Source organism: Cavia porcellus, unplaced genomic scaffold, assembly GCF_034190915.1.
Source record: "Cavia porcellus strain 051 isolate PalLab524CR breed Dunkin Hartley unplaced genomic scaffold, mCavPor4.1 scaffold_27, whole genome shotgun sequence".
In the NCBI taxonomy this organism is placed as follows: domain Eukaryota; kingdom Metazoa; phylum Chordata; class Mammalia; order Rodentia; family Caviidae; genus Cavia; species Cavia porcellus.
In genome coordinates, this window is record NW_026947510.1 from 8,997,510 (window position 1) to 9,019,445 (window position 21,936).

Below are 21,936 nucleotides of genomic sequence, written 5' to 3' on the forward strand. Positions count from 1 at the left end.
TAATAGTCAAGATTAAAATCCAAGCATCTTAAAACATACATGATCTATTTGAGCTCATTAATAGTCAAAATAAAAAATATGATTCACCTACATTAATTGCATCAGTGCAGTGCATATTCAGAAAAATCTCAAAGGATTAATGATGGAATGACAGGAAAATTTAAGACCTTGTTTAATTAAATCAGAAAGATAAATGTTTATATTAACATTATGACGCCAAGCAAATTGGAAAGCTCACAGGTATTAGTGAACAGCACCCAACTCTATTCTTTACAAGAAATCTCAAGATTAAAACACTATTAAACACCACTTGAATTCCTAAACTTTAACTACTTGCACATGTTATGTGTGACAGAGCAAACATCACACATTTTTCTTTGTCTTTCAAAATCTCTAAATTATGCCTTTAATATTATCTTTCAAAATCTCCAATGATAGCCTTTTAAGTATCTTCCTCAGTGGCCACTGCAGAGAAGAAGGAATAACAAAGGAAATCAACTTACCTTCCACAAAGCTAAGGTCAAAATAGCCAGAACCAACAATCCAAGAAGTATTGCCAGTATTATGACCCATAATGGGATTGAGAAGGAAACATTTGGAGTTGCCCAAATAACTGATGTCTTAATCTGAAATGAAAAATTAAGCAAATGAGCTTGAATTTGAAAATCATTTGGTGAAACACAGTTGTCACTGCCAGTATAGTACTGAGGATCATTCTGAAAGGATCTATGCAATAATGAAAATCATCCATGGGGAAATTTGTGAGGTTATAGCAGTCAAATATGGCCTCTTAAGAAGAAGCAGATTCCTGGACTTGGCAGATCAGGAGTTTGAGAGTAAAACTGAAGTGGACCAGGAGCCAACATGGTGGAAAGGAAGGACTTTCTATTGGGTTGGCCCTTTATGGTGACCATGGCCAAAAGAAGAGTCTATATGCATTTCCTCACAGTGCTCATCTCACGGAGAGGTGAACATGTGAACTGCTGGATGTGCCTGAGAGTTAGGAATCACTTAATGAATGTTTTCATTTTATAGATAAGAAAATCGAGTCCCAGAGACACCGATGAATACCCTTAATTACTGCCAGTATCAGTTTCTTTATTCTTAAATTCTATGTCTTATCAATAAGGATAATTCAGAACTTCAGGGTAGTCATTTTGCACTTTATGGACACAACTGCTGTCCATAAAGATGGAAATGAAGTCACTTGTGTGAATCCTAACAAACAAAGTCAGGACAGAACAGAAAAAAGGAAGAAGGAAGGAAGGAAAGAAAGATGAAAGAAAAGGAAGGAAGGAAGGAAGGGAAGAAGGAAGGAAGGAAGGAAGGAAGGAAGGAAGGAAGGAAGGAAGGAAGGAAGGAAGGAAGGAAGGAAGGAAAAAAACAAAGGTTCTGATGCATGATTGTCTAATAGTGACTGTGACAAAAGACTCTTCCTGGACCATAACCTCGCGCAAGGACATACAAAATGCTTCTGCAAGTTGTCTGCCTAGCAACTATCTATTCAGTTTCAGAATACAAACTCCTTTGCTATTAACCTGCATGGCTAATGATTGTTATTTTAAAATATCTTGTGAAATCTTCCTCATTTTGCCATTAAAAATTTCCCTGCCTTAACTTACTTTTAAAATGCATAGTTTGCTGGGGATTTAGCTCAGTGGCTAAAGTGCCTGCCTCATAAGTGCAAGGTCATGAGTTTGATCCCCAGTACCAATAATAATAATAATAATAATAATAATAATAATGCATAGTTTACTGTGGGATGTATATTCCAATTGCTGTGCTATTAGGCTCCCAAGCAAGTCTTATTATTCCCTGCAGAATTGCTCTCTGATTGTTATTTATATGGACACCACAGTGCACAAAGTGAACATTGCCCTGTAATGTTGGAGTAGCCTTCAATCCTAAATTCATTTTTAGGTGCAGAACTGACCTGAGGTTCTGGAGATTAGAGTTCATTTCATTCCTCACTATGCCAAAGGAGCCTGGAAGAAAATGAGATGTCCCCACCTGGACAAGCAAGCTCAGTGTCTAAAAACCTCCCCACCCTCCTCAGGTAGGCAGAAGGAGCACTTCTATTGTTTGTATGTTGGGAGTTTGTGCATAAAAGCTGCAGACCTCCATGGCAAATCAAGGGAAGTCCCAGCCATGTTACCAGAATCTGTTGTCAAACAAAAGAGAAAAAAAATCTGTTCTTGGACCCAAAAATCATTTACCAATACAGGTATATCTAGTTTAATAGCATAGCAAGCATTGTTATTGGTCTATATGCTCCTAGTTTTAAAATGTGATTAAAACAATCCACTTTCAATCCTGAAACATGCTCAATAACACTAGACCATAATTCTAAAGACCATCCCTACAGTACAAAATGAAATCATGACTAATGTCACCACTTCTGGAATTTCTTCTCGCAGGAAATCACCTAAACTCTGATGGTAGGCTTAAACCATGCTTCCCCTTTCCCCCTCTGCCTTCTTAACTAGATTTGAACACATTGATAATGCTCTTCTGTGCTTCTCCTGGTTTTTATTCCCCCTCATCCCATCTTAGTCAGCTTCCTCTATGCAGCACACCACTCACTCAGTTCTCTAGCCACAAATATCATTTCTGTCTAGAATGAACAATGGAATCAACAGAATAGGGAGCCTGGCGGTCATCCCACTGTGACAAGAGTGACTCGGTTTAATCTTCTCACCATTATAGTTTCCCCTTTTGCCTTCACTAGTGCTCTTTGCTAAAGTTAACTCTTGTTTCATCTGACATATCACTAAGAAGTGTGACATTCCCATGATGGCATTACACCTGCTTGCCATAGCTGCATGTTGAGAGACATATTGAAGAACTTTATTTCAAGGACTAAAAGTAACTGCAATGCCACCGGGATTCTATAGCTTAAGCAGTTTGTTCTAAAGTGATCTTTTGCATGTCTGTGACTACAGTAGCAAATTAGGACATAGTTATTTCTCCGCATACCTTTTCTCCTGGGTTAATTACATCTCATGACATCACCACTCAATCCTAACATTCTCACTAATCAGAGAAAGAGTGTGAAGTAGTATTTCAAAATTAACCTGAGGATTTAGCTCAGCGGCATAAGTGCCTGCCTTGCAAGCAGGCAGTCGTGAGTTCGATCCCTGGTACCGATAAAAAGGAAAAAGACAAAAAAAAAAAAAAAACAACAAAAAATTAACCTAACTTTGCTGGAAGTAGACAGACAATTTGGCAACAAGAATTTCGGAACTTTGAAACTAAAAGGGATAACAGTGATCTTTTATTGCAGCCTGGATATAATGACTCAGGAGAGAGAAATCTAGTCATGGAAATTTTGTTTATTTTTAATAAAGCATTTCATTCTCCTATGTTCTAAGTCTATCAAAGAAACCACATACTTTTAATCCATGTGTATGCCTTGTTAACTTGGCAAAATTTTCAAACTAGAAATTTACTTCTGGATCCTTCTGAACATTAACTCTCCTGATTTGCCTAATTAGATTTATTAACATAATTTATTTAACACAAAATAGCAACTATTATATGCTAATGATAAACCGACTATTTCAGTGGGTAGTTGATATAAAATATTTATAATTTGACATAAAAATTTAAGACCTTTATGCATTGTTTTATGATCTCTAAAATTCAGTATGAATTTTTAGTTAGCAACATATACTAGTTGATAAAATCTCAACAGTAGAATTGAAATGTAGTTCTATAAAAATCAATAAAGCTGTGTTTAATGGGAAACTGTTTTACATGCTTCAGTATTTCAGTTTTCATTTCAATGAGTTTATTTAAGTGAAATGAAACTCTGAATTCAGTTCTTTAGTTCCATTGGTTGTGCTTCAGAACTGAAATATCCACATATGACTAGCGATTACCATACTGGACTGAACAGCTCCATAGCATTTTGTGTAATTTCACATAATGACAAGATTAGCAGAATTACTAAACCCTTCATTACAAAATTCTTTCATCAAAAAGTGTTCCAAGGCAGAAGATGGAATGCATATAGTATTAAAGGTTTCAAACAAGACCTTGTGACTCAATGTCTCAACTTCTTTTAAAAAGAATGTTAATGTTGAGTAAGTAGAGTACTTACAATTTAGAGGGAAAATCTATTTCTATGTCAATCAATCAACAATGTGTTTTAATACATTTTCTGTTTAGCAAAAATATTTACTTACTGAAACAAATAGCATAAAATTTTAACAACTCACTTTTTACCATTATCCACAATCTCAGAGAGTGAAGTTCTTAACTTGGAAGTAGTTTAGACTTAAGTAGGGAACATTTAATCTTGCCATTACTGTGTCATAAATCTTGTTGTTCTTTATTATGGTTGAAAGGCCATAAATAAACTTTTAATGTGTTTACATTTTATCATTGACATTTATGCTTTTGCACATTTTGACAAAAAAAAAATCCCCAGAGGGAAAAACTTTCCTTGTCTTTGCAACTGTAATTAATGTTGACATCTATATTTATGTATCATAAAATCTGTAAACATACTTCGGTGGAGTCAGAAGAACATTTGAATAATTGTACTTAGATAGCTTACCTGCAGTGCCATTTGGAACAAAATAATAACACACATTGATTGGATCAGCTGTATACACATTTAATAACATTCAAAGAGCTCTTCTGAGACAGAGAGTCCTTACAATAAATCTGCATTCCAAGCAATTGTTTCATATAAGAATTACACTTTTAGGTGTCAAAATTTTGGTACAATTCTGCAATTCAAATGTATTTACAGTTACATACGGCTTTTTTTTTTTTTCTTTGTACCGAGGATCAAACTCAAGACCTCACACTTCCAAGGCAGGTACTTTTACTGAGCTAAATCCCTGGCTCCTACACGTGGCTTTTTAAATAAGGATTTCCATCAAATATTTTATGATAATCATCTTTGCAATTATACTAGGCAGCGATACTTTCTTCCAAATATAAAATACAGAGTTAGATAATAGTTGCATGGCATGCAAATACCAAAGTTTATTAGTTAGTCAAAAAAATTGTTCAAATAGTTGAATTGTGTCTTCTTTGTTGTACTGCCATGACTCTGTTCATTCATATCCCTCTGAATCATACAGCTTTTGTCTCACCTCTGAACAGGACAAATGTCATGTCACAAGTTCATTTGTTATAAACAGAGATGCTATGCAAGTAGCAGATGGAAACTGCTTTTTTCATGTGTGAATTTTACTTAGATCTCAAGTGATGGCTGCATTATGACCATGTTGAAAAGGAAGTACCAGAAAACTAAGCATCTCACACACGAGTCTAGGAAAACAAGTACATATTATTTTATCTCATTACAAAGACTTTTCTGAGTAGCCCGTGGGAATCCTGGTAATCCTCAGACTATCTTTTCCACCTGATTATATGACCTTACAGCCATTCTCCTCTGCTAATATTCTTTGAAGGCAAAATTACAGTCTTCAAGAACTTGCTATAAAATCTCTGCCTGCTCCAACTGGAGTTCTATCAAATCAAGCCACAGAAAGACTGTTTCCCTGTACTACATAGATAAATTTCTGCTGGCACTATCTTCTCCAGTTAAATACTGGGAGATTTTTGAAAGCACTTTGATTTCTAAATGCTTTCCAATAATCTTTACACATATGGTATAGTAAATCATCTAAATTAGGTAATCGGTCATTTTTTCCAGTAAGGTAACAGGTGGGACAGGTGGAGGAAGCAAGTATTTGAATATTTTTTGGATCTTTTGAAATAGTTGAGAACAGCAGGCCATCACCTGTGTCCAACACAGAAAGAGGCAGTCGTGTTTGTGGTATCAACTTTAACATGTGTTTCTGTTATGAAACATGTGCTCAGAGAAAACCAAAGGGCCTGGATTTGGCTCCGTTAGAGCAACAAGCCTTTGAACCTCTTCAGATGAATACTTCATATTAAAATCCAAAGCCTCTGTTTTCTGGGCTGATCATAAATCCAATCTACAGAAGACAGCTTGTGAGAAAAAGAGAGTGATCTAAATGAAGAAAGATGTGGCCATGCTGACTTTGGAATACACTGTCTGTACAAATCTCGTGTCATTTCCAATTTGGGCTAACTGGATTTAGCCAGAGAAGGAAAGATATTTTAAAAGATTATTGACATTTATTGAGACTTCCTTCTTCCAGGTACAATGCTAGAGTTTTATGTATATGACTTTATTAATCTTCTTCACAATTCCACCAAGTGAGTATGACTCGCAGTCGGATGTAGGTTAGATCTAGCATGTACCCCCAAATTCTCATGATCAGAGATGAGGCATTTGAAAGGTGAGTTGATGACAGGTGTACATATGAATTAGAGGTTTAATTCACAGATGAGTTCATAGTAAAAATGTGTTGTTAATGGGTGGGGCCTGGTTGCAAGTGAGTTAGTGGTGGTCGAATCTGGACTAGTATATTTTATTCCCACTCTTCCTTTCTCTCTATGGTTCCTGGATGCAAAGGTTGAATAACTTTCCTCCACTAGGCCCTTTTACCGTGCCCTTCTTGCCTCAGAGCCAGCAGACTATTGACTGAACCCTCCAAAAACCGTGAGCCAAATAAACCTCTCCTCTTTTCAGTTGTTGGTGTCTCCCAGGTGATGCCCAAGACAACCTGGATTCAATACTGGATTTGCATTTGTGACTCTTTTAAAGCACAGAAGCAGGGCCCCTAAGGTCAGATACTTCAGGTGAGGTCTTCTTACCATTTATATATTTGTATCTCTTTGAATAAGGAATGATTCTGTTGTGTGCTCAAAGCTGAGAGTCACTAATCAGTAGATTAATTTAAACTGTTAAATGTTAGATTGGCTACAAACATTATTACAATGAAGTCTGAAGACCTGGGCTGCAAAGAGAAGACAACAGGAAAGTTTATACACCGCCTATAAAATAGTGCTCCTCAAACATGACTGTGCATGCAGATGTTCTGATGATTTTGATAAAATGCAGCTTTGAACTCAGCTGGTTTGGAATGAAGCTTGTTTCTGTATTTCTAATCCTCTTCCAGGTGACACTGAAGATTTTGGTCTTTTAAAAAACCATACATTGAATAACAAAGACCAAGAGTTCCAGATAGGTATTATGAATATCCATGGAATGACCAAGAGATGAAAGCTGAAATCTTGACATTATTTTTCAGAGGTTTCTGATAACTTCCATGCAACTGGAAAAAGAGAATTTTGGTAACAGTGGCTGCTGACCTTTCTTTCCTATGCTACCTTCTGCTCTGCACAGCCTGGCCATGTTGCTAAGGAAGTAAGAAGTTGTTCTGTAACAGATACTTAGGTGTCAGTGAGATTTAATAGCCTTAGGTTTTTAAAATATGACATTTCACTGAAGAGAAGTACATAGTATATTTTTATATTCTTTGCAATCATATTGGTGGTTTTTCAGACAAGAAGGAAAAATGAGTTTCTCAAATTCGCCAGCCAGTGCAGACCAGCTTCCCCTAAGGATGAATTTTTTCCCTCTGCATCTGACTTATCTTGTTATCATTAAAACAAAACTAATTTTGGTATAGTGATCATTGCTATCTGGACTCCTCCAAGTCAAAATGGTTTGATAAAAAATGCTGAGTGGTCTGAGTCCTGCTCCATAAATGTCTTAGCTAGATGTTATATCAAAAGTTTAAAACCAGGCCAGGGATATAGCTCAGTGGCACTGAGCCGACCCAGCAAGTGCGAGATCATGAGTTTGATTATTAATTTAATTAATTAATTAATTAATCAAAACTAGGTCAAAAGGCACTAAGAAATTTCTAGATAGAAATAAAAGTGATGTGAAAACAGGAAAATTTTCTTGAAACCCTGTGTTCAGCTAAACCAAATACATGTTGCATAGTGGTTAAAAATATTTAATTTCTATTACATTTGTCTTTTTGTATTTTAAAGAGATACTCACTGCTATGCCTCCTTCTGGAAGTTTTGCTGGTTGATCTCTATAAGGCATCTTCTTAACTTTAAAGGACACCAGGGATGCGAGAGCATAGGGATTGTTTTTCCTCTGAAAACACAAATATGTATTTAAATGTATTTCCTATAAAGGTTTTACAAGTTATACTGGTAGTCACCTGATCATTTCCAGTTTTTATTATACTGTAAATGTTTGCATTACATAGTATCTATGTTCCCTGTGTGGAGTTGGTCCAGGTACAGAACACATCTTCATTCCTTTTTCATCCCCTTTCCCCCCGCGCTCCCATTTCACCTCTTGATCTCCTTTCATTCCAGAAAGATGTATCTCCCTATTTCCTAATATCTTTTATTTTGCTCTATATATCCATTAAAAGATGGAAGCATAAAGAAAATGTGATATTTATACACAATAGAATATTACTCTGCCATTAAGAAAAATCAGCTTGAGTCACTGATAGGAAAATGGATGTGATGCATCCCCAATTGCTTCTGGTGTTTTTTATTTCTAAAGAAAAATTTCTTTCTCCTTCTTTCTTCTTTCTCTCTTTAACTTGCTTTGTCCCTTCCATCTATCTATCCATACAGCCATCCGTCCATCTATCATCTACCTGCTTCTTATTTTTAAAGCTAATTTGTCGTTAGTGAAACTCATGTACAAAGGTAAAATAAAAAATTACCATAAAATGGTGGTTCTGAAAAAGGAATAGGAAGAAAAATTAAAACAGTTATTACTAGTGAAGACCAAAGAGAAGACATAGTCCATTATACAATTCTTGTCATCTGGTAGAGGAAAATATTTTAGGAGAGGGACTGGTACTCAATTTTAAAGAAATGAGAATCTTTGAATATACAGAAGATTCGAGCAAGTTTCTGAGCCTTAGCACTATTAGTGTTAGAAGCTGAGCAGGAATCTATCCTCTGCATGGTAGGATGCTCAACAATATCTCTAGCTTCTTCCTAGATGCTCCATTTGTGACAAGCCTCTAGTTATTGCCAAATGCTCCTGGGGAGCAAAATGGCCCCACTTTAGAATCCCTGACCTGCAGAACACAGCATTTCTGACTGAAATTTTCTGCCAAAGGTCTTTGGTCTTTGGTAACTGTTCCTATATTGGTTCTTTTATTAACTGTTTACTCCAGACACACACAGAGAGAGAGAGAGAGAGAGAGAGAGAGAGAGAGAGAGAGAGACCATGTAGAAGTGACTCAGAAAGGCTGCCTTGAGAACTTCAGTATCTGTAGTAGCCTCAATCTGAGACAATAATTAGATCTATCAGTGCTGTGCTATAGCTGGGCTCAGAATGGTGCTGGAAGACCAACTACTTAAAATTCAGAATTTTTTTTTTGTTTTGTTTTGTTTTGGCTTTTTCATTTTTTTTACCAGTACCAGGGATCGAACTCACGACTGCCTGCTTTCGAGGCAGGCACTTATACCGCTGAGCTAAACCCCCAGCCCATAAAATTCAGAAATTTTGAAGCCACCTCTTTAAAAAACATATTATTAAACTTTAAATTATGTCAATGTAGATTTAAGTATTATATTTCTAGGAAAATAATATATACTCAATACTTTCTGTTATATTATAATTTACTATTACCATACTCCTTATGTTATTTATATCTATTGCATCTCTAAGGGGAAATACTATATAGTGGTGAGCTACTCAGTGTGTGTCTTCCCAGATCTGTCTTTGACTGATATTGGTGGCCTGAAATCAGCCATAGTGGAAGCATTGACATCATGAAAAATAGAAATTTCTATAGTTCAGAGCTTTTGGTCTTCATTTCAGAGAGCATTTTATTAGACAATTACTAACACATCAATGTCTATAACACAACTTGGATTGTAATCATTTTGTTCAAATACTTTTACAAAGTGCATTTATTCTTTGTGGCAAGTTTTTTTGTCCCTTTAGTGAGCCCTATTTTCTGTACTTCATAAAGACAGGTCATAGACTTTATACACCTGGAATTGTTATAGCTTTGATTGCTGTTCTGTTTTCATCTTTCATTTTTCAAATGAATAGAGTAAATAACTTCATTCATTTGGAAAAACATTTTTGAAAGATTTCATTCTTCTGATGATAACGGCATTTCTCTTAACTGAAAGTTGGATTTTTATTCGTATGTTTGAGAATTGTTCCATCATATATAGAAAACAGTGCTCATCAAGTTTTGTGTGCAGTAGGTGATTTTTATCTCATTTCCTTACATCCTCACTGGCAGATAGAGAAATGCTACTAATAAACTTCTGAGGGTAAAGACCACAATTGGATACTCAGGAGCAACCTCGTGTTCCCAAAACTTCATATAGAAAGCTTTCATTAATCTTAAAGTTCAACAAAAATGATAGGGAATGATTTTTCTCTTTTTTGATGTCATATGTTTCCTAAACAAACTATGTGAGGACTTCACTTCTGTGTTAGCTCTCGGGAGAAGACTTTCTTCTTACTTGATTCCACATTTATGATTATGAAACTTCCTTAACACAAAAAAATGCAGGATTTGAACTGCTGCAAGTAGAATGTGGAGACAACTGTTTCTTAGAGGAAATTTTTAGATGAATTCTTCACAGGTTCCATTCATTTCCAGTACTGACTGCTGGTTTCAGTGGTGCACAAGCCACTGGGCTTCAGTGAAGTCTCAGAAATACCTCTGATCCGTCTCAGAGGTTCTGATTCAGTAAGTCTGACATGAGACCTTATTTGAAATATATTTTTTGGGAGTTTAATACTGTGGGATTTTTATTTTGTATTTTACATTGATGAGTCGCATGATGGTGATTTGGACAACAATGGGCACATATCCAATGGCAGTTCCAGAAAACATTATTGCCAACTGGCATCGTAGCTGCCTCAGTCTGAGTAAATACACTCTATAATGTTTGCACAATAACAAATTTCCTACTGACATATCTCTCTAAGCATATCCGTGTCATTAAGTGATGTTAAGTGATACATTAGTGTATTTTTCTCCCCAATTTGATGACACTAAATGGAAGGTGTAGGCAGTGCTGGTGAAATTACTGCATGTGGGCTGTTTTCTTTTTAGACAAAATGCATGCTAAAGTCACATATCCAGTGATTTCCTCTTTCGATGACTGTTTAAACTACATCTTATCTATATGACAGCACCTCATACAAGGCTTAATTTTTTAAATTACTGAATTTTGGTTACCTGAGAAGGAGGTGATATCAGTGGAGGCCAGTCTGATGTGCTGTCACCTTTATTAGCTAACTCAACCTTGCAGAGTGACACAAGCCTAAGGCCTAAGCAGATCAGATGAGAGGCAACCCATAAGGACTGTGACTTATAGCTCAATCTCGTCTTTATTTTAAATCTGTTCTCTAAAAAGCAAAGTTTCTTCTACCCTTTTCAACTGGAAAAAGGGACATCTTTTTCACTTACAGAATGCGCTGGAGATCCAAAGAATGCAAAATGCACGTTTGTAGCTCAGGAACAACTGGGCTGGTATTAAAGATATGCTAGTTTTACATTGTAAATTAATTGCATGCTGCATGTGAGTATTTTATTTATGAGAAATAATTATTTATGTAGTAATATTGATTCTAGTTTCAAAATGGAATGATTTCAGTTGTGCTCTTTACAAAATAGCTACTGTTATTCTTATGTTAAAATTAAGCTTCCCTTCTGTACAGTAACCGACTCATGTACTAGCAGTCACTCCCAGAGGCAACTGAGGACTGAAAAAGCAGAGGCTTCTTGACAATATCTTCAACCTTCATCTTGCCCCAGATGGCTATTAACTCTCAGAAAATGCCTGATGAATTGTCATTACTGCCTCATTTAAACCGTGGTTTGTAGCACACTGGCTGTCTCTATTTTATGCTTGTAGGCTTAAAATGTGGTTTGCTTATAATAACAGCACTAATAAAAGTTACAGAGTTGGCAATCAATATGAAGGAGCAAAAGCTTCTGAGTTGATTAAACACCAAAGCATGTCTGGCTATGGCAATATCTCTCCCTTTCCCACCTTTGAGTCATTTAATTTCTTTTTGGTAATTATTTTTAAGAGCATATGCATTTGATGAGCCTTTGTTTAAATAATCAACATTTACCAGAAACTAAGCATTGTGAGGTGAACAAGCTCAAGAAATCACAGATGACATTTTCTAGTGTAAAGGAGTTTTCCCCTTTAAGCAGTAATTGAAGGACAGAGGCTCATTTAGGGTTTACTGAAATAAAAATCTCTTTTACTGGCCTGTTTGCTTGTTTCTTACAGGCACAGAAACAAACAATACAGCAAGTATTGCCAATTAAGAATTGTAAACTTTCTAGTCTGTATTAGAAAAGAGAAAATATTTACCTCCTTCTGGATTATGTGATAAAACTAATAAAACCCTAATACACAGTGTGTATGCATGCAAGTGTTTCCAGCAATGCATTCCTCTTTGGCATTAGACTTCTAAGACTGAAATAAATAAAAACTGTAGAAGTATAAAAATTTGACCTAGAAGTTTGGGTAAACATGCAGCAATGGTCTTTCCCTGTCTCTCACTCTCTATGTCTCTGTTTCTGTCTCTGTCTCTCTGTGTCTCTCTTTCTCATTCCTAAAAGTAACTTTCTCTCTCTCTCCCTTCCTCTCTCTCTTTCTCTTTCTCTATCTATCTATCTATCTATCTATCTATCTATCTATCTATATATATATATCCCTAGAAGTAACTCTTCCCTTAGAAGGCCTTCAGAATACTGATAGAAGTTGTTTTTAATCTGACTCTCTTCATGCTATGTATTGTTTGGACAATCCCTCAATTACCAGCGGTCTCTAGTAGACCCTTCTTCTTTAATGGCACAATTTAGAACAACTTTCTCTCCATTTACCTCCTGCTGAGATAGAGTGTCTTGCAGTCTAAAAGAATCATTTTTCCCTGAACTATAATGAAAGGTCCTGTTTCACTGAAAAATTATTCTCTTTCATTTCAGCAGATGAAATGCTCAGATAAAAGGAATATACGATTGTTATTTAGGCTGTATTGGCTTAGAATTCCCCAAGATACCTTTCTTCTAACACTTAGTTAATTGACAATCAAAAGGCAGAGTGACTCTAAGCAAACCAATGGAATATAAATGGGAAATTCATTATTCTGTCTAGCCAATGAAAAGCTGTAAATTAGGAAAATTAGTCCTCTAGGGTGCCTAGATTATTTACAAAGAGTGGATCTGATTTAAAAAGTCCAATTATGGTTTCCAAATTTATGCCGCTTTGAAAATATTAAAATGACATATTTTTGCTTAGTCTTTACATATACTAATACCAAAAAATGTATGCCAGAAATAATTAAATGGTAAAAGTTTAGCATAGAAAGATATCATTAAGAAATTTATAATTGGGGTTTTCTGAAATATGCAGTGAAAATAATTTTTTATTGAAATTATCTTTTTAAAGTTTCTTTCTTACCTGAAATCCTAAATTTTATGGAACATCTTTCAAGAAACCATAGGTCATTTTAACAGAAATTATTGTTTTTAAACTTTCCTTAAAGGCAAGGAAATGATCAGATAATTACACAAAGATCCACATGTAGTATTCTCAGAAGGTGAACTAATCTCATATATAGAATGCTTTGCAAAGTCTTCTTGGCATACATGTTTGTTTCTTCTGCACATTTCCACTACAAAATAGAAGAAAACTTGTCACTCATTTCCTTAAAGTAGGAAACGTCACTGAGCCTGCCTCAAACAAGGTATCGGGGTTATAACTGGATGGTACTGAAGGGATCTAGTTTGTATTAGCAGAAGAAATAAGAAAGATCATCCCAACTTGGCATGGTGGAACACAACTGTAATCCCAATGCTGTGGGAGGCTGAGGCCAGGGGATTCCAAGTTTGATCCCAACCTGAGCAATTTACTGATTTAGTAAGACCCTGTTTCAAAATTAAAAAAAAAAATAAAGAGAAGTACAAATATACCTCAATGTAAACCCTGGACTCAATCCTCAGTACTGAAAAAGGAAAAAAGAAGGAGAGAGGAGGGAGAAGATAGGAGAGAGGACTTGTCTTGATTAGACTTCTGAAGCTGTCTTCCTTTTAGGAATAAGTTTGTATGCAAAAAGACCTAATCGTGTTGGCCAAGGTCTTGAAAAAGGAATAAAGGATTCACAATGATCCTGTGGACTTGTCCCTGTCCCTTGGTCTCCTGAATTATAGAGCTTGTTAAACTGAAAGGAATCAAGTTATGGCATAGTTCAGAGCAGAGAGGGAACCTCACTTCTGAGTAACTTAAAATATTAAGGCTTCGTCCTTTGTATGAAAACCTTACCATCACCCCTAGAGAGAGTTTGAGAAAGGTAGACAATGAAATGTTCACCTCTTTGCCAGCAGTGCAAGAGTCTACCAGATGGGTCTGGGGTTTGAACATATAGGGTTGGGGTATGGCAAGAGTTTGGGAGAAAAACCAAACATCTGAGAAAATATGAGCCGAAGCTCCTCATGGAAGGCCTTTCCGGTCCATTAGCTGGCTGTGAGCAGATGTGGGGATAGGATTCTCCACAAAAGCATCCACACTTTGCATCTCAAACTGACCAGTTAAAATGACCTTACCAAGACTCCACCGAAAAGCATTTCAAGTTGCTTCTTGGTCACGTTCTCTGGTAGAAAACATTTTTGCATTTCCACAATGCCTGCTGTTTTAGGGTAATCAGTCTTAAGCCCTAAGAGCCAATTTGTTATGATTTGTTTGCTATTTAGTTTGACTGGCTTTGCTCCAAATAGTCAACAGACCGTGGCCCAAGCCAGCCTAGCACTTGACCTTAGTTGTTTCTTCCATTCCAAGTGGGATGCATAGCTTGCCTGACTCAGGTGCTACAGGGCATGGGTGGGAGAATCCAAGATACATGTTCTTCCTGCCTCAGAGCAGCTCGACTCTGGTGTCAGCTCTAAATAAATTTGAGGGAGGTTTCCTCCAAATCCAGCTTCCAAAAAGCTTCTTGACACAATCCCCCAAGGGTTTTTTTTTTAAACTGCATATAGCAGAATTCCTGTTTTATCTGTTTAGTAGTTCAGAATCCAAAAGTTTACTTGTATGGTTCATGTGTATATCTAAGCTTTGAATTAAAGCCAATACATTAACTCCTAGGTCTGAGCATTACATCATTTTGCTGACATTGCTGGCTGGCTGGGAGAGAGAGAAGCTGTCATGTTTATTCAAACCTGTAGCATTGCACTTAGTGCAAGACTTGAGAAAGGTCTTCCCTTAGAGGTGGCAGATGATACAGTGACAAGGCAAAAGGGGCCTCATTTTTACTTGATGAGGGGACATAGTGAAAGTCAGAAAGCCAATATTAAATCCAACCCAGCTCTTCATTCAAGGATACTAAAAGGAACTTGATGGAATGCTGCAAGTCTGAAGGGAAATATACTTCGCTAAAGTTTCAAAATCTTGCAGCCCAATTTTTTAGGGATGAAAACCTACTTTATTTCCACCATCCTATAGAGAACTCATGGTTGTGATTATCGAACACTTGAAATGTGAAGAGTGAAATCACGGAAGTGAGTGACTAATTTCACTTAAATATTTTCATTTAGATAGTCACATGTGGCTACTACTGTACTGCACTGAGTGGTACAACTCGAGATTTACACTTTCATTACTGAATTCTGAAACAGCATGTTAAATATATAGATCTTTTCAAAGTTATAAAGCTTTAATACAGGATATTCAAAAACTTCTGTCATTGGTTATTGTAATCTATGAATTATAGTTTAGCAATCTACAGCTTAGTGTTTGTGGTCTAAAATGTATCATAGACTATTATTACATGGTGATCTATAGTTCAGCAGTATAGCATGGTACTATATACAGAACAAAAGTCACATATTCCTCCTCTTATTGCTATGTGACCATGGAAAAGTCACTAAACCTCCATTTGCTCCTTTGTAGGGTGCAGTTGGTTATAGAAGTATGTATCCCACAGTACTTCTGTAAGATTTAAAAGAGTAATTCATATACAAGGATTTATCTGGGTGCTTAGCTACCTGGCCATCACTCAATAGACACCTGGCTCTTCCCAGACAGACCTCTTTGGGAAGGGTGGTTGTTCCTTAAGTTTACAGAACTATTTGAATGTAGTATGTTTTCAGTCAATCAAAGTGTCAACACAATACAAAACAGGCTATTAATAAAGTATATGAAGTTATTGCTGGTTTAAGCTATGCAGAATAAAAACTATAAATAACATAGCTAAATAACATATCAATACAGATTCCAGATGAGCTGTTTCCAGATGGTAAATCTTTTAGAACAGGAGGAGTCTTCCATCTATCACTTCATCTCACAAATGAAGAAACTAAGGCCCATAAAGGCTAAGTGTCTTGAACACAGCAGTTCAAGAATAGAGGTGAACTCGGGGCTCCTGACTGGAATCCACTAAAAGTACACAAAAAATTCTGTTTAATTTCAGTCAGGGTCCTCACTCCTAGAATTTGATTTTAGTGTATCTATGCTGTTTTCCACACACTTTCCTCCAGAGTTCACAAATATGTGTGTATACAGTGCAAAAACATGCTCACCTATTCATTCATACATACTTTTATCAGTATGTACCAAATAGCAAAATAATCTACACTAAATTAACTCTGATTCAAAAATTTGCCCAAGATTACAAATGATTCATCTTACAGCAAATGGAAAAAGTATATAGTGAATGGAAAAACCACATTTATAACCAAAAATGCCTAGTGACCTCCTCCCATTCTGTTATGATGAAGTATTTTAAGCACATTTAATAAAGAAAGTTTTACAATCTTGCACCAAAATGGAGTAGCAAAGCTTGCTAGTACATATGTGAGGTTTTTTTTTTTTTTTTTTTTTTTTTTTTGTCTTTTTCGTTTTTATCGGTACCAGGGATCGAACTCACGACTGCCTGCTTCCAAGGCAGGTGCTTATACCGCTGAGCTAAATCTCCAGCCCCTAATATGTGAGGTTTTTTGTTCAATTTTTTTGTTGATGTGTATTTGCAGTACATGCATTCTCCATGGGAAGTTGGTACAAGCACATAACACATCTCAACTCTTTTTCTTTCATTCTTTTACTTTTCTCTCCCTCCTCCTTCCTTCCATTTTTTGGTCCACTTCTCTTTTACAAAAGAACTACCTCCCTGTTCCTTATTGCCTATCTTTTACATATTTTCCCCTTTAGGATATAAGATTGCTCGTTGTAATGTAGACACATCCGACCTGTGGTATGAGAGCTGCATGTTGCCTTAGATAGCTAATGAGCACACCCCACAGAGTCATAAACTTTTATCATCATTGTGTGATGTTTAGTGATATTTTTCATGGCTGATTGCACAAGAATCAGCTGTGTAGGTGACAATGGAACGCTTGTAAGGGAGATTACAATACCAACTCCACTTCCTCCGCCTACAGTCAGTCAAATCCAAACCAAAGTGTCTCGCATGCTACATGTTTCTGTGTGACTTGGCCAGTAAAACGCAGTGATTATTGATTTCAACCTCCCTCCTTGCCTATGTGCCTGTGAAGACAGAGACTTATTGTTATTAAGCAGATGTAAATTTTCTTATGTAATTATTAAGTTTGGGCCTGTTATGTTATTTTGTAAAATGATTTAATAAAATAGCTTTTAGCAAGTGTAGAACGAAAAACACAAAAATACATCAAATAACTTTTGCTGCTCATAATATTAATCACATATATCACTATTTAAAATGGCTGTTTCCATATTAATTTTATATAATTAACTATATTGTATATTTTATTTGCAGCTCAAAACAATCCCTCTTCACAATGGGGTTAGGGGTAATCCATTCAAAGTCATAGCCATTCCAATCTCATAGGATAAACATATTTTATGCATCACAGCATGTATTAATAAAAGAAATGTGAAACAAAAACAAAAATAGTATGAGCTCATTTGGAACGGGTATCTTTGCAGACTTGATTAAGGTAGGGTTTGATATGACGTTGTATGGATTAAAATGGATTCTGAATCCAACAAGAGTATCTTTATAAGAGACAGAAGGAAGACACAAGGACATGCAGGTGACTTTCGCACAAAGGCAGGCTTGGAATGGTGTTCACAGCCAGTGTGAAAAGGATGTGGTAGCCACTGAGCTGGGAGAGAGACTCAGGAAGGAATCAGCTCCTCTGACACTTTAGTTTTGCACGTCTGTCCTTTTGAACTGTGAGAGGGTAGATTTCTGTTGCTTGAAGATAGTCAGCTTGTGATAGTTTGTTACACCACCCTTCGGAATCTAGCATATTGGTTATTATAATGTGGCTTATTCCTAGTTTCATTGAACTAGAAACAAACAAGATGCATTGTTTGTACCTTAAGATAAATTCCATCCAACTTTAAGATAAATTCCATTCAAAAGTAGGAAATTGATTTTAGTTTTGCAGTGCTGTGGATCAAATCTAGGGCTTCCCACATGTTGAGCAAGCATTCTATCACTGAGCTATGCCTCCAGATTAGTGGAAGGCATCTATAGTAGCCCAGCTTTTGAGGTAGCTCAAGAGGTTCACATAGGATCTCGCCTCCTTGCCACAGCAAACACTAACCTTCTATGCTTGTCTTTGAGCAGCTTATGGGCTGTCCTATCCTTCAGGTTCAGTCAGTCCTTCAGCTGGCTGTAATCTCCATTGCCATGTCCACTGTATCACCCAGTTCAAAAACCCTGAGCCAGCATCATACAACTAAGCTATGGCAAAACCCCTGTCTGCTTGATCCACTACTATTTCCCCATACAAGATGTGACTGGCACATAGCAGGAGCTCCATAACCATTTGTTGAATGAATAAATGAATAATGGTTTGCCCACAGGAGAAAAAAATTAAAGAGCCAATACACTGGGCTCTGTACTTCTCTTGAGGTGAAGTCTGAAGGAAAACTTTTTCCCCAGCAAATACTGGGAAAATCTGGTGACATTTTGGTTGTCACAATGTATGTGGGATGTTCCTGGCTTCTAGTGAGTGATGTTGGTGAGCATTTTAAAATGAATGGGGAGTCTCCAACAAAACAGAATTGTCTAACCCAGAATGTTAATAGTACTGAGAAACCCTGCCTTAGGCTGGCTTCAAAACAACCTAAAAAATAACTTCAGTTTACCTTGCGTTGATTTTAGAAATGAAATCAAAAGATAAATGTGACTATAGAAGTATTTTACATTATAGAAATGGAAATCTAGAGAAATAAAATACTCTATAGGTGAATTCAAAGGGATTTTAGTATTTGATTGTCCATGGCAAAACTAACCAGAGGAGTTTTCATGTAGTTAAAATGCAAACAAGAATACATACACTTGGTAAAGGGCGTAATTTAGTTTAAAAAAAAAATCTTGCCCAAACAACAAGGTCCTAACATAGCAGTATCAGTTAATTGAATTGTAAGATCTTAGTGTAAAAGAGATAATAGACTTAGAAAATTGCATCACTCAGTGGGCTTATCCAAGATAGTTTTAGATGCCACCCAGAGATGAGGAAAAGCACTGAGCCAAGTATAATCACCAAAACCACTTTGCTGGAAAGCTGGTCTGGCTGGAGCCTAGATTTTAGGCCTACCTGATAAGAGGAACTTTCTAGAACAATTTCTTTTCAGCTTTTCTGCTTTAAGCTTTCAGAACGTATGACTTGAATTGTGTTTCCAGACTCACTAACCTCCTGTGGGCTGGTAGTCACTGAGGACCTACTCTGTGCCTGGCATTGGGCACACAGTGAGGAGCTAAGTCCATTTTTATGACTCTAAGGTATGACCAGAAGGCATGGCACCTCAGGAGGCTGAACTGCCTTCGTCTGCTGGGCAAATGACCAATGAACCTTGGCTCAACTGTACGGGAATTTCCTTTAAGACATTTATGAATTAAACAGATAAAACATTTATATTAAAACTTTTTAAATTGAAATTAAAAATCAGTATTTTAGACAAAATAAAAATTAAACATTAAAACAATTAAATTGTTTAAAAAAGGCTTTTTGCTGAGTCTCAGAGACTAATGATTTTTATTACCTGCAGGAACGTGTGGGCCCATAGTCGTGACCTGACTTTCAGAACAGCGCTTTCATCTCTTTCTAGTCGTCCCACTGCGCAGGAAATCTGTAAACACTCGATATTTGTACAGTTCTGGAAAATACAACAGCAGCAGCAGGCCATCAGTTTCTCTCAGCAGTGGCCGAGAATCAACACTGTGATCAATTTATTTATATTTTATTTCTTTAGAAATCATTGCCTTACCCGAAAATTTAATTTAACATTTGATTTAAAGAAAGAATAAATACATTGGAACAACCAAGGAAGAGAACAGTGTGGTGGTCACAATGATTTGCAGACTTGAGCGGTAACAGATAAAATGGAGCACAAATACAGTGTGAAACTCACACTTCTTTGTAAGGCTTTAAACTATCTTCCTGCAGCTTGCAGAGCTCTGTTTCATTTTCCCAGAACTCAGGAAGATGTTTCATACAGATATCCATAAGATCTGATGCTACATTGCTAAGTCTGGAAGGGATGCAGAGAAGCCCCTGAAGTTCATGTTACCTCAAAGACTTAAAGTCACTGAGGCTTGGATGACCATTTATTCCATCACATTCTTCTCCTGTTGAAATGACTTCCTGGTTGGTAGCAGCCCCAGTTGTGAGTTCCATTCATTAGCTTTTTGTAAACTAGTTCTTAGAGTGGCTCAGCTTACCACGTATCACTTTGAATACATGAAATGAATACTGGAAAGTGTTTGCTGTGACAACCTTCTGTCCATCAAATTATATTTTCTGATTGGAACTCAGTGTGGAAATAAGTGGGTACCCCAAAATCTATTTACTGTGTGACATGTAGAAAATGCTACTTTTCTGTGTGTAACTCTCATTGATGTGAATTTATCTTGTGCACTATTCTTTTTTATAGGCATGTAAGTGCTTTATACAGATAGAAGTATCCTATTCTTATTTAAAAGTGCTACATGACTCAAGCACTTGCCAATGGACTATTGGTGCTCAATAAAAATAAAATGATTGGATATTATGTGATATTCTTGACTGAGACATTTCACTTTAATGAAACTGATAAGCTACAGAACAATCCAAGGAACATAAACCATTAGAAACCTTTTTGAGCACTGAAGAACTCTCTAAAAACAAAACAATTAGCAATGTGTATCAGAGAAATTCTGCCCTTGTGCTATTGTGAACAGACTCATGATGCTGGAAAAGCATATGTGAGTGTATGTAAGCATCAGCCTGAGCCCAGATTCCGTATGTTCTTATGGAAGGGGACGCTCCTTCCTAAAAATAACCACTTTCCATTTCATCTTTCCTTCCTGCAAGCCAGATATAACAGCTTGAATGGTGAGTACAATCTAAAACTATTATTTCTCGTAAACTAGGCACATTTTATAACTTTTTGGTGAATATATTAGGAAAATTACTGGTGTTTCTGGTAAATTACATAGATTATATAATTTATACTTTTTACACTCTTTAGTATAAAATTATACTTTTTAGTATAAAAATGTTAGTTAAGAGGTGCTTTGGGGAGTTTGAAATGCACTATGAGTATTTCCATCATTTCTTACGGGAAAAATAGTCTTGACATATAACCATCTTGAGTCACAACCAGCCTCCCAAACTGATTCAATTTGAGAGTCAAGAGTCCACTGTACAGATGACTGAAATGTCCTTATACTAGCAAAGTTGATAAGTGAGGTTTCTTTAACAGGAAAAGGAGGTTGCAAAGCTCAGTGTTTCCTGGCACCTGTGAGGACTCTTAGTTTTCTATCTATCCTAATTGACATGAGTACCACCCATCCCACTCATGGAGTGTAACTGCCAGGCTAGCAGTTACAAATTCCTTTGAGAAGGTGACCCCAGTTAATTAGCTCTGTTGGAGGATTCTGCAGAAGCTGATTTTTGGAAGAACTTTGAGAATGAGAAAGTTACCTAGCAGGATGGGATGACTGACACTCTGCTCTCTCATACATCAGGCACACTCAGGAAAGAGGAGGCACCTGGAATGATGGGGATATGGTCATGCAAACATTTTCTGGAAAGAGAA

The 21,936-nt window shown here is 36.5% G+C and overlaps 1 protein-coding gene across 2 annotated transcripts in view; it reads right to left on the bottom strand.

The window, feature by feature from the left end:
- The window catches only part of Itga8 (integrin subunit alpha 8), a 171,465-nt gene that overhangs the window by 4,291 nt on the left and 145,238 nt on the right, over positions 1-21,936 (bottom strand). Inside the window, exons 27-29 of one of the 2 annotated variants that reach the window (XM_003462769.5) lie at positions 19,900-20,013; positions 7,904-8,005; positions 504-626 (exon numbers count right to left, since the gene is read on the bottom strand). In XM_003462769.5, the coding sequence (XP_003462817.1) occupies positions 504-626; positions 7,904-8,005; positions 19,900-20,013 (339 nt within the window). Of the gene's footprint in view, positions 1-503; positions 627-1,769; positions 7,167-7,903; positions 8,006-19,899; positions 20,014-21,936 lie in introns of those variants that run through there. The other variant, XM_063237857.1, reaches the window with a different exon arrangement.